At 36.1% G+C, this 14,199-nt stretch overlaps 1 protein-coding gene across 2 annotated transcripts in view; it reads left to right on the top strand.

Annotated features, from left to right (window-relative positions):
- chd6 (chromodomain helicase DNA binding protein 6) overlaps positions 1-14,199 on the top strand; it is a 254,759-nt gene that overhangs the window by 109,783 nt on the left and 130,777 nt on the right. For both annotated transcript variants that reach the window (XM_028812022.2, XM_028812021.2), the window contains exons 7-9: positions 1,720-1,785; positions 2,160-2,218; positions 7,893-8,010. In XM_028812022.2, the coding sequence (XP_028667855.1) occupies positions 1,720-1,785; positions 2,160-2,218; positions 7,893-8,010 (243 nt within the window). The remainder of the gene's footprint in view (positions 1-1,719; positions 1,786-2,159; positions 2,219-7,892; positions 8,011-14,199) is intronic.

Below are 14,199 nucleotides of genomic sequence, written 5' to 3'. Positions count from 1 at the left end.
TACTGTTTATTCGTCTCGTCAAAGGTTACAACCCTGTAAGCACTGGCACAGACATACCTCTAGGAATTCTTGCCTTAATCTAAGCAGTGACAGACAAGATCATAAGTATCACTTAACTATGGTCTTATTAAGTGTTAATACAAATCTCACACAATGTATTAGGAACTTAACAAACAAGAACAGTTAAATATTTAACAATACTTTTAAAACATTATACAACAGACAAGGGAGACACAAGCATACAGCAGAACTAAGATGCATAGCCCTTCTCCTCTTCTCTTGTATTCCCTGAATCTTATGTGTCAATTCTATGACGTTAGCAAGAGGTTCCATCGTTACAGTAATCAGATCTCCTGCATAAAGTCTCCTTGCTTGGTGGTCTGCATCAGCACTTTTTAAAATTAATTTACATAATGCTAAATTGTACTGCTTACATTAGTTGAGAATGGTTACAATGCATTTATGTTAGTCTTCTCCTTATCTCCTCCTCCAGTTTCTATTATTTCTTATTTGCTATTTCATCATATTTACTGTAGAAGAAGGGTGATTGAGGGGAGGTGAAGTTCATGGAGTAAGCAAGCTGCGCCCTTTTATCATCTGATTGTTTTGTGGCGATTTATCTGATTATGGGTTATTTTATGTTTTTGGCTATTGTTAATTCAGACATCTAGTGGTGAATATAAGGCCAGTTTGTGTTGCCTTGGCTTATCACATCATTGTATCAAGTATGTTGAGTTCAGTTGCAATCTATGCTCATTCTTTTTTTATTTTGAAATAACAGACATATGTACTGGCTCCAAGTTTGATGAACCTCGCCTCTGTTGGCACAGAACACTTGCTTTCCTTCTTTCCTTGTATCTGCATTCCAGTAATGTTTGGATTACAAAGATGTGCTCAGAAGTCACTTCTTAATATTCTGAGCAAGAGACAGTCTCCCCCTTTACCATGCACAGGAGAACCTCTAAGTTGCTGCAAGCAATGCACTTCCTTGTGATATCAGCTGAACTTTCAGTTAGCCCCCACCCTGTGTCCAGGACTGCTGGACAACTACATTCCACCCACCCACAGTTCAAATCCTATTTGTCAAGCCATTTGTCCTGACATTCCTCCTACAGTGATGCTAAGGAGGTACTTCTGAGTTTGTCTTTGTAACTCAAGTGTTTCGCTCCACAGATGGGTGTCCATTAGTTTCCACAGCACTGTGAAAATTGGTTTTTACTATTTGTGGGTATTATATCCATTCCATTTCTGGGTGAGCGCTCATTGGCTGTTAACTACTGCGCACATGAGAATCCACACCTACAGCTTGTGACTTGCTGTAAATCATAGAATTATGACTGTCACTGGGATGTTATACTACACAGCTGATAGTCATGGACACACACTGCGAATGTTATTGAGTTGATGCGATTTTTTTAACATTATGTAAGTAGAATGTGTTCGATTAATCATGTAGGAGGCTTTTTAGTCTTACTGTCTTACAATTGTATGCTCCATCTGAATAGAAATATTTAGGTTTGTTTTCTCATTTTCTGATTAGGCCTTGAACTCTACTGCTATTTAGTATTTGCGGAGATGTGTATATTTTATTATGAGCAATACTTTTTTTTTTTTTTAATTAGAACCTGCATATTTCATTAAACTTCTTCAGTGGGATTCATGTGAGTCCTGATTTCAAATGATGGTTTGCAGTGACTTACAAAGCAATTTTCATTGCAGGAACCCCCAGAAGATGAAGCTAACATAATTGAGAAGATCCTTTCTGTTCGTATTGTAAAAAAAGAGGTATTTTGCAGAGGCGAAATGTTAAATCACTGTAGTCTGTGTTTTAATTTTATAAATTTTATGTGAATATACTGTGTTAATTCAGCTTTAAACATTGGCATGTCATGACACTTTTTTTAATAGTTTGTTTACCAAGATTCAAGAAGTAACAGTGTTTTGAGTTTGCTCAAATGCATCTTTGCTGAGGGTTGCAAGTCAGTGATCACTTATTTCTAATAATCTTAAGTTTAGGGCAAAATATTTGGTTTAACCCTATTGTTTTAATTCCAAGAATGGCAACTTCAGTTCTACTGTGTAAATATATCATGACCATGCCCTTGAATATTTATTATTAATTATTTAGCCTGACCAACTCATAGGTGTATCTGTTTTAGACGTCACCCATTGAGCTGCTGAATGAGACTGAAGAGTTTTATGTGAAGTACAGAAACTTGTAAGTATCTCAAAGAAGCATAATTGAACCATGTTAATATTCTATAATTTCATTTATGTGATGTTATACTAATGTATTATTTTATGTGAATCATGAATTTTAATGATCTTAAAATTGTGTTTATATTTTTACCGCTAACTAAATGTTTAATTAAATCCATTTTCAAATTTATGCACTATACATGTAAACTGCAAGGAAAAATATCTTCTTTGTCACTAAAATTCATAGTGCAGGATTACATTAAAATATTTTATACAAGTGTCTCTTTTATTGTCTCTCTTGAGTGCTGTGTAAGAGCAGAAAGAATTTAAAATTTGTGAAAACTTTATTTATCCAGAATGTTAACTATGGAAACTTAACACCAGAATTACCAGAGCCAACGAAAAAACTTGTAAATCCGGCCCACCTTAAATCCCTTCGCACCTCTCCGTCAGCGTCTTTTGTCTTCTAAATGTGGTGATAAGCAGCAAGCAGCCTGCTATACCATCCCCCCACCACCTCAGAACAGGCAAGAAGTTCTCCCAGTTCCTGCCTTGATTGATTATCTGGGAATGAGCTACCCAGAATTGTAAGGGGAAATAATTTGATGTGTGTTTTGTGTCTACAACAATCTGTGTAAACACATCGTTAAAACAAACTTTTTTCATGTTTTAGTAATAAATAACAAAATGTAAAAGTGAACTGTATAATATTTGAAGGCTGATGGCCAAATATCAAATAAACACTTTCACAAAAGGTGTAAGTAATATGCGACAGCTTCTGTGGTGCTGTGGTTAGAACTGCCGACTTATAATCTGGAGGTTCTTGAGTTTTTAACCAGCTCTAGGGCAATTTTACCATTTAGAGTAGTGAGGTGCTCTTTTTGTTAATATTATACAATAAAAACATACATTTGATTTGTGTCTGTAACTGCTGGTGTATATTTATAGGACTTGTAAAAAGTAGAATTTTTTTTCAGTTTTATTCTCTCAGTCACGATCACGATACAACACTCCCCCTCCTGCCACAAGATCTGACGCAGTTACTTTTTATCTGAAACTGGGAATAACTAGACGTGAGTGGTGTTTTGAGACAATGGAACTGGAAATTCTGTGATCTGGAGGGATAAAAGCTGACACACAAACGCTGGTGAATCTGCCTTCTTCCTATCACACCATCACTTGATTTTTTTTAAAATTCAGTTTTACTGAGTCATCCTGCTCACGCTGAATTAGTATGCGCTTTATGGTCCATGATTTCAAAGCCGCACTAACAAAAAAACAGAGACATGGGTATATATGATATTTGGAATAACTCATTTTATGACCTATATAGTACATTTCGGAAAACGTTGTGGCACTGATGCAACATTATTCATATTCATTCGTATAACATCTTGCACTTGTACCGCTTTTTTTTTTTTTCCCCCTCCCCGATCTTGCGAGTGTCCACTTTTGGGTGCATGGGGTTGTTTCTTTTGTACTCCAGGACATGCAGAGGAAAGAATAGTACAGAGAGGTCAGTTCCACGCAATAGGCAATCATCATGTTCAAACGTTAACAGTTCAAACACACGCAAGGACCGTTCTTTCTACGTTTACGACATGTGTACCTGTTGCAGTGTACACACTTCTCTCTGTGCTGTGGTTACTGTTACACTGAAGGGGCTGGAGAAGTGGCAGTCTTGGAACAGAAGCTTGTCGATGTTGCATCCTCTTTTTCTTTATCCATTGCCTTTTCTTGTAAGAAGTGATGATAAAGTTCCTCTGCAAGGTGAGCCATGAACGCTCTTCTTTTATCAGTGGACCCGTGCATGTCGATGCACGCGCCACGATGTCGACGCAGCACTGGGCAAAAAAGAAACAGACAAATATATGTGACATTTTGAAGAAATCATTTTATGACCTGAATAGTACCAATCAGAAAACATAGTCGCACTAATGCAATATTATTTGAAAATGAACAGCATCAGATCAGGTGTGGAATTTATACTGGCGCTGTTAGTTAGAGAAAGATGGGGGTTGTGGTTAGGGAGCGTGAACGTGACTGAGAGAATAAAACTGAAAAAAGCTAACTTTTAGAAATACCATACATTTACAGTTGATCTGATGCTGTTCGTCAGTACTTCTGGCCTGATTTGCTGCACTAGAAATAAAATGTATAGTCATATGAATATTGGTAAAATGGCAGTTTACACAAACTGTGTTATTGCTTCACCACTGTCTAATAAATGTTTTCTGCTTAAAAGTCACTTTAAAAGAACCATAAATAATTTGCTAAAACATATATCCAATAATATAAAAAGTAAAAATAAGAATAGTTAAAAATTGATACTTAAACCAAATTGAATAGTGTAACCACGACCTTTTGGTTGAAACAGAAAACGCACAAGCTGAAATGCTAACACAGAGTTAATAATGTTGTTTTTCCTCTGTAGTATCAAAGGCAAGTGTTTTAATCTCCTGCATATTTTTTCCCCTTTTGTTTGATCTGTTGATATGACTAAGTAATTTGGGAACATTGATGAAGGCCCACAGTTATCTGTATTTTCACTACACTTACACTCAACTGACATAGGGGTATTAACGATCCAATATCTATCAGTGGAATTCTCCTTTGTGTTCATGACTACAGTCACATACAGAAACATGCTAGTGTTAACCTTCCTCAGTTGCTTGCTTTGGATTTGATTAACCTGTATTCAGTTAAACCGCTTAATAGTAATGCAGAGTAAAACATGACTATAAAGAAATTAATATATTTTTATTTCCTTTAAATGATTGATGTCCTCTAAGGATGTGAATGAAACCTGTTAAATATTTTAAAACTGTTTAGGCAATAAGAAAAATGGTTAGCACCTAAGACCCACACTGCCTCACCACAATCTGCTTTACAGAGAAACCAAGATTTCAATATATTTTCCTTGTCAAAATGCATATCAATGGTATAATTCAAAATTGCACAATTAATCAAGAATTATAATAGCAAAGTAACCTCTCACAGGCCAGGTAAAGCTAGTTGAGGAACTCGTTCCAAGTCAGTCCTCCTTATCTAAATACAGCTAAGTGCTTCAAGACTGTCACCTTTAATAACACAAGCATAGAAGTGATGGTAATTGTCAGGCAGCCAGCAAAGAAAGTAGAGCGATGAAATCTTGAGGCTAAAATTCTAGATTGTGTAGTATAAACACACTAAGAAAAGGGCCCAATATTGTGAGCACAGTAAGAAATGTTTATGATTATAGCGGTTGTCGATATTAGTGAGCTCTTGCTGCTTTATTTATAACCATTGATGGCTTGGCTTGCAGCTGGGCTGATTTTGCTGCATATAGTTAAGTGGTATGCGGAACAGTAGGAAGATTTGCCCTTTACTCCTTTTTAAAATAAAATCATAAGAGTTTTTAAAGTGGTACCTGTCTTTGTTCCTGACCAAGTTGTGACAGTTTCACGCTTCATTTTGTTAGCAACAATAAGTGTCCAGCCTTTGAGTAATTTTCATGTTTAAAGACTTTCACTTCCTTTTATAGAGTAATGTGAATTAACACTTAATATGACTGCATTCAAAACCTCTGCATAAAAAGGCACTGATGTTGTGGTGTGAGTTGTGATTTAAGAAAAGTATATTGAACAAGTTTTGTTTCTGTAAAGCCAATGTCACAGTATGCCATTGGCTTTGTTTTTCATTGCACTAAAATTTACTGACTGAGCACTGATCTTCCAGCACAGTTATGCTCACCCCTTTTTCTGATAGCCGGTAGAGTACTGCCCGACCTACCCAGTGCTTCAGTCTCCTCATTGCTAAATTCTATGCGTTATCCTGCCGACTAAACGTTCATTGGTTCTGATGCTACCCCGTGACTAAAGAGAAAATTAAATGTTTGATTTTATCCTAGCTAGTTGCAGAATAGTTGGTCTCAATCGTTAGAGGGGTCACATTAAGTGAACAGCTTCACGGGCGCATGCCGCCAACTGCCTCCGACTGGCTAAGGTTATGTAAATGAAGGTTAAGACTCAAAATTGCTGGAAAAGTCATCTAATATGATATAGGGTTTAGGGAGAATACTCTTTAAATAATTAGTCATGAGTAGGGCTGTCAAATTAGCCAAAATATAAAGGTTTTTTTTTTTGTTTTTTTTTAATATACTTGTGGTAGTGGCTACTCTAATGGGTAGTGGCATTCAGAAAAAAAAAAAACATTCGGCACTTGTGGACTCACCTAGAAAAACGGGATCACTGCAGTTTCAAGTCGGGATTGCACAATTTGTCTTCTTTTTTTTTCTCCTTTACATATTCACCAGTGTTTTAATAAAGTTGGCTTGAATATTTTTAATTACACCTCATTCTTTAGGCATCATGTGTAAAACCATCAGCCACGTGAAACTGTGACTAATTGTTGGACAAGACGTATTAGGTGACGAGACTCTTAAAGTTGGGGTTTTAATGCTTTGTAATCAAATAAAAATGAAAATTGTGACAGTTGTTTCCCATTTACTTTAATAAAAAGGTCTTGGCATTAAACAACGGTTTGGGATCTCATATTCAAATCATTCAAAAGTAAGCCAATCAGAACACAGATAAATGGTATTTTCTAGTAACATACCTAATCCCTGTTCACATTATGTAAAAGTCCCTGTTTAGATCTTGGGTTTTGGCATCAACTGTTAGGGAAAAGTCTGTAAATAAAGAAGAGTTGTGAGTCACCATTAAAGTTAAATTCAATGATGGACATCCTTTATTTATACCAGACTGGTGAAGTCCTGCCATGTGAGCAGCCAAATTCTCTATGGCAAGACTGTAGGAATCTTAACAGTTTCACATGTTTGATATAATGTCTCATGTTTTGAGTGGTTCTCCTTACTTGAAGCACACTAACATTTCTGTATAGTATTTACTTTTATGCAAGTTCATCTTTTCCCATATTTCTGTGCATTCTTTTCACTTGTGGCTCAGCTTTTTAGTAATCAATATCTGTAAGTGTAGCCTTCTCTTACAGAGGTCACTTCTTAATGTTTACTCTAATTGCAAAAGAGCTCACATGTGTAAACTAAAAACTGGTGTGCTCTGCATTGGAACAAAGAGAGTGACTAGCAGAACCTTCCTGTGCTTAAGTATAATATGTAAAAACATGCTGAAATTTCAACATGCAAATTTTGAGCTGCAATAATTTGATATTAAATTCAGAATTGTTTGTAAATATTTACATTTCTGATTACTTATACTAATCTTTTACTAAATGTCTTAGATTTTAACATTATTAATGTCCACAATAACAGATTTCATAGAGCATACATATTTATTACTTTAACAACATTTATACTTAACAATATTTATACTAACTATACTGTTGAAAAAAATGCTAAAAATTCAACAAAAGTAATAGTTTTAATGATTTTTAAAATTAACTTGGCTAAAAAGTTTAATTCTTCTCATTTTAATAAAACCATATGGGACGGATATTTGGATCTTGTCAATCTCACTCAAACCACTGGTATTGATTTTATCTAGTCTTTGACCACAACATTTAATCAGTTACCTTCCAAGATCTGTGTAATAGCATGCATGTTTTGTTCTTGTGCAGGACTTTCTTATATTCACAATTTAAAACACTAAGTAAAGACATTGATTTAATGTTGCATTTTTATACTTTACGATTATATCATGGTAACCATGCTTCTCAGACATATATGTTTTTTTCAGCTCTTACCTTCACTGTAAATGGGCAACTCTTCAAGAACTTGAGAAGGATCCAAGAATACATCAGAAGATCAAACGCTTCAGAAATAAGCAAGCACAAATGAAACACATATTTACCGAGGTGAGTATGATCTTTACTATGATTTATCATATAAAGTTTTCACATTCATTTTGAATTTTACAAGGTTGAATCGAACATTCCAGGTTTCCTTCACATAATCTTTCATTACGGTAGAGGAATAATGTGACATTATAGGTTTTCTTTTCATCCTGCTGTCTAACTTGGCCATAAATTTTCTTATCACTTCCATAAACAGTTTGTTAGGTTGTTTTTATTGTTACTAACAAAATGAACAGGTTCTAAAGGTAAATTTATACCTTTAAAATAATTAAAATTAATTAAAATGTATTTATGATACAGATGCATGCTTTAAATGCTTCTGCAGCACAAACTGGTATAATCAAAAGGAAACTGGAAAAGTCCATACTTTAAATAATTGGTTCCTTTCTACAGATCATGAACAGTATGGCAATTAAATTTTACTGCAGGGAAAAACAGTAGATATTAGTCATTTGTGATCAAATATTATGCACTGTTAATAAAACTATTTTTGTTTCTTAAAGCTCTACTAATTTTAGTTATGCCACTTTGACACTAAAACATGTAATATCACTACATGAGCCTTTACATGTTTCACAGATGGGACCCTTGAATATACAAAGTCATCATACTATAATGACTAGTTGGTGATTTATCATCAACTTCACCACCACCGTTATTAATACTGCAGCTGAGCAGCAGATGCCTTTATCTAAAGTGCATTACAAAAAATGCATACAGTGGAACCTCGGTTCACGAACGTCTCAGTACACGTACAAATCGGTTTACGACCAAAATGTTTGCCAAACTTTTGCCTCGGTTCACGACCACACACTCGGTATACGAACAAGCCAGTTTCCTTTTTGGTTTGTACATGTTCAGTTTCTCCCTGGGCATTTCCTGTGCAGAGAGCGAGAGAGCGCGACACACACACACACACACACACACACACACACACACACACACACACAGGCAGCGCGAGAGAGACAGACGCACACACACAGGCAGCCTGAGATACAGAGCAACGCACACACACAGGCAGTGTGCGCGCGCGCGAGAGAGAGCCGCGCACACATACAGGCAGTGCAAGAGAGAGAGCTGGATGCATAAGGAATGAAGGCAGTTAAAGAATGCACTGTGCTTGATTTTGTTTACACTTCTGTTTACAGCGATCAGTTCGTAGCGGCATTGTTGCAATGTTACTTTTCTTGGTGGTTTATTAAATTACGGATTTTTTCAAATGTTCATTTTTTTTCCCTGTGCTTAAAACTCATTAAAAAAAGTGTTTTTAGCCAGCGGTTGGTAGCGCTATAGCGCGAACTATTGCAGTGTTAGTTTTCTCTGTTGTTCAAGGTTTTCTCAGTGTTATTCAATGTTTTAACATTTAGTTTACTATTACACTGTGCATTCTATGGTTTAATTAACTATATTTGTGCTTAAAAACTTAAAAAAATATATATATTTACATACAGTTCGTATGGTCTGGGACGGATTCATTGTATTTATTTACATACAATCCTATGGGGGGAAATTGCTTCGGTTCATGACCAAATCGGTTTACGACCAGAGTTTTGGAACGAATTATGGTCGTGAACTGAGGTTACACTGTACAGAATACATTCGAGTAGTAAGAAAGTAGACATTCAACTAGTGATTGAAAACAAAATTGTATATTCGAAAACAAGAATTTAAATATTTGTATCTTCAAATTGACATAAAACTGGAAAATAAGAAGTCTGTAGTTTTTTTGATAAGGTCATTGCAGCTACGTATCCAGGACGAGAGCTTGAGGACTGCAGTTTGTATTTCCAAGTCCCTCCTGGTGTCTCCCATTGGTGCATTTATTTTAATTACTGGGTTTCTTCTTTCTGCATTATATCTTTCAGTTTTGTATTTAATTCTACCTTGTAAGATTGTAATTCAAGTAAAATCTCTTGTAATCTTGCATTTTTAATGACATTATATACAAGAAATACACCAAGCAGACAGTTTATTATGTACTTTTTAACCAATTTTGGTTTAAATTTAATAGAATAGGCAAGGTGTATGTAATAAGCAATTGTGACTGTTTTATGGTTGTTATTGCCTGATGTAGTTTCACCATCTCAGAAATAAGTGCTCTTTGGATTTTCACACACTGAAATCTGTAGAATTTACAGAGAATAAATACATGTATAGATACAAATTTATTAGCCACCAGGAGGAAATTTGGCAATAAATGGTACAATAAACAAACATCTAGTGAACAGAGTTCTGTGAACAAAATGGCTTTATTACGTCAGAGTAGAATAGTTACTATTAGATAGATAGATAGATAGATAGATAGATAGATAGATAGATAGATAGATAGATAGATAGATAGATAGATAGATAGATAGATACTTTATTAATCCCAAGGGGAAATTCACAATTTTTTTCACAATATTATTAAATCTATCAGAATTGCCACACATACTCAAGTAAAAATTCTTTAGGTACAGGTATGTATGAGAGCATCTTTTAACATCTGATGCATAAGACCTTTAAGCAATAAAAGATCATGATGGATTATAAATTTGTAAGAGGAGAAGAAAAGATAATGAGATTAATCATTTCTACAGACGATGAGCCCCATCTTCGTGAGGACATCTGACTTCGTCTGGAAACCACTTGGGAAAGAGGTCTTGTTTCAGGAGTATGTTATAGGCTGCCCAGTATAGACAGTAATTTCAATGCACACCTTTTTAGTAATATTAAAAAAGCAAGTTTACAGAGGGATAATATAATCATGAAGGACTTTACCTACCCAGATATTAATTAGGCTAACCTTAAAAATAGCAGAGCACAACAGCAGGAGTTTTTTTGAAAATAATCTGAGACTGTTTTGTTTAACACACTATGTTAAAATAGCAACGTGAGCGTCTGGGGAATGTGTGGTTAGGAGCCTTTAGTATTTTGTAATACAGTAATCCCTCCTCCATCGCGGGGGTTGCGTTCCAGAGCCACCCGCGAAGTAGAAACCATATATTTATATGGTTATTTTTATATTGTCATGCTTGGGTCACAGATTTGTGCAGAAACACAGGAGGTTGTAGAGAGACAGGAACGTTATTCAAACACTGCAAACAAACATTTGTCTCTTTTTCAAAAGTTTAAACTGTGCTCCATGACAAGACAGAGATGACAGTTCTGTCTCACAATTAAAAGAATGCAAACATATCTTCCTCTTCAAAGGAGTGCGTGTCAGGAGCACAGAATGTCACATAGATAGAGAAAACAATCTCTAGCAAACAAATCAATAGGGCTGTTTGGCTTTTAAGTATGCAAAGCACCGTGGCACAAAGCTGTTGAAGGCGGCAGCTCACACCCCCTTCGTCAGGAGCAGGGAGAGAGAGAGATAGAGAGAGAGAGAAGCAGAGTTTGTTTTTCAGTCAAAAATCAATACGTGCCCTTCGAGCTTTTAAGTATGCGAAGCACCATGCAGCATGTCGTTTCAGGAAGCAGCTGCACAAGAGATAGCAACGTGAAGATAATCTTTCAGCATTTTTAGACGAGCGTCCGTATCGTCTAGGTGTGCGAACAGCCCCCCTGCTCAATCCCCATACGTCAGGATCAGAGAAAGTCAGCGCAAGAGAGAGAGAGAAGAGTAAGCAATCTAGCTTCTCAGCCATCTGCCAATAGCGTCCCTTGTATGAAATCAACTGGGCAAACCAACTGAGGAAGCATGTACCAGAAATTAAAAGACCCATTGTCCGCAGAAATCCGCGAACCAGCAAAAAATCCGCGATATATATTTAAATATGCTTACATATAAAATCCGTGAGGGAGTGAAGCCGCGAAAGGCAAAGCGCGATATAGCGAGGGATCACTGTAATAAGTATAGAATTGAGGATGTAGAGGTGGTTGAGCCACTGGAGTCAAGTAACCATAATATCAGTGTTTTGGAAGAGAACAGATGCAAAGACTATAACTCTTAAGTTTAACTTTGGTGTTGGGCAAATTTTAAACAGATGCAGCAAAATCTAAGGAGAATGAACTGGGGTTAGCTTTTAATTGTGGAGATAGTTGAGGAGCAAGTGTAAAAATGTTTTACTTATGGTACAGGACAGGAACATACCTAAATTTGGAATTAGTAGGAAATTTAAAAAACTGCAGTGGGGATAATAAAGAGTTGAAAAGAAGCTGCAAAGGAAAACTGCTGTATAAAGCTAATAACTCCAGTGTCAATTGTTGGGCGTATGAAAACATGAGGGGAACCATTAAGAAGGATATTAGGGACGCTAAAAGGCAGTTAGAGAGGACTATAGGAGATAAAGCAAAAGAAGTAAGAAGTAAAAGAAGTAATAGTAAAAGAATAATAAGGAGGTGAAGTGCATCAGAAATAGTTAAGGGAAGTAAAAAACAAAAATGCAGACAATGATATATCAACCTCCCGGCAGTAAAAGGGAATAATAAAGGAGGTACTAAGTGATTTTGAAATTGTAGTAGGAGTCCTGCTTAGATTAAATAGGCTAACATCAAACAAATCATAAGGACCAGGTAATGTTCATCCTCAAGTTCTTGAAGAGGTTAGCAAGTACATATTTAAAAAATTGATGCATATTTTTAGTAAGTCACTGAGCACTGGGTAAATTCCGAAGGAATGGATAATGGGAAATATTATCCCATTATATATAGAGGGGTGATTGGGCAGATCCAAGCAACTATGGGCCAGTAAGCTCAATGCATATCATGGGTACGTTAATGGAAGGAATTGTTAAAGAAATGATTGAGCAACACATGGCAAGAACAGGAGTTTTATTAAAGTCAACATGGGTTCAGAAGAGATGTTTTACCAACATGCTGGAAATCTAAGAGGAAGCAACAAAAGGCTGTGATCAAAGTGTAAAATATGATATTATTTATCTTGACTTTCAGAAAGCATTTAATGAGGTCACACATGACAGGTTGGGCATCAAGTTAAAATAAGTGGGAACTCGGAATGTTGTGTGTAGATGGCTGAAAAATTGGCCCAGACACATGAAGCAGAGGGTTATGGTATGAAGAACCCTATCAGAATCAGCCAATGGTAAGACTGGTGTTCCACAAGGATCAATTCTATCACCTCTACTATATAATATTATATCATATATATTATATATATATATACGAATATAAAAGAAATAAGTTGGTAACAGAGGGAGTTCAACAGCATTCAAGCTTGGGCAGATTTGTGAAAGATGAAAACACCTTCATCTCCCAGACAGTGTTCAGAAGCCATTAAGAAGGCTAACAGAATGTTAGGTTGTATAGCATTATATGTAGAGTACAAGTCCAGTGAGGTTATGCTGTAGTTTTATAACGTGCTGGTTAGACCTCACCTGGAGTCCTGTGTACAGGTTTGGTCTCCAGGCTACAAAAAGGACATAGCAGTAGTGGAAAAAGTTCAGAGAAGAGTGACTAGGCTGATTCCAGGGCTACAGGGCATGAATTATGAGGAGTTATGTGATTAAAAGAGCTGAGACTTTTCAGTTTAAAAGTAGTACAAGAGGAGACATGATTGAAGTGTTTAAATTGTGAAGGAAATTAGTAGAGTGGATCAAGACTGTTACTTTAAAATGAGTTCATTAAGAACATGGGGCCACAGTTGGAAACTCATTAAACTTAATAATATTTGTGTGAAATTTAATCTTTTCTTTCCACAGAAAATTATAGACACATGGAATAAGTTACCAAGTGGTCTGGTTGGCAGTAGGACTTTAGGGACTTTCAAAACCACACTTGATGTTATTTTGGAAGAAATTAATGGATAGGACTTGTGAGCTTTCTTAGGCTGAATGGCTTGTCCTTATCTAGATTGTTCTTATGTTCTATGTCAGGGAAGGAACCAGAACTGATGCAAAAGGGTGAAAAAAAACTAGCTAGATATCATTGGATTCATCTCTGTGCACAACAGTGGCGATGAAACCAAAAGTTTTGATAAAAGCTGGTCTTTCTCCTACTCTAGCGTGTCCCAGAAGAGAAGCACCAGTTGGATGTGCGGTTAGTTACAAGACCTGCTGAAAACTGGACGGTTGTTTTCATTCCAGTGAATGAAAATGGTGCCTAAAAGCAACTTAAAATTAGACAAAGACTTAGACTCTTTTTGGAATTTATGCATTAAACAACTATTCAGACTTTTCAGTATTTTAAGTGATAAACACCTCCTGGTGTTTGAGGCGAGTACCATCTCCTGACTCTGTAGTTCTACAT

The sequence above is a fragment of the Erpetoichthys calabaricus genome, chromosome 10 (assembly GCF_900747795.2).
Source record: "Erpetoichthys calabaricus chromosome 10, fErpCal1.3, whole genome shotgun sequence".
NCBI lineage: Eukaryota > Metazoa > Chordata > Cladistia > Polypteriformes > Polypteridae > Erpetoichthys > Erpetoichthys calabaricus.
The sequence above is the reverse complement of the archived record's forward strand: the minus strand, read 5'-3'. Positions and strand labels throughout refer to the sequence as shown.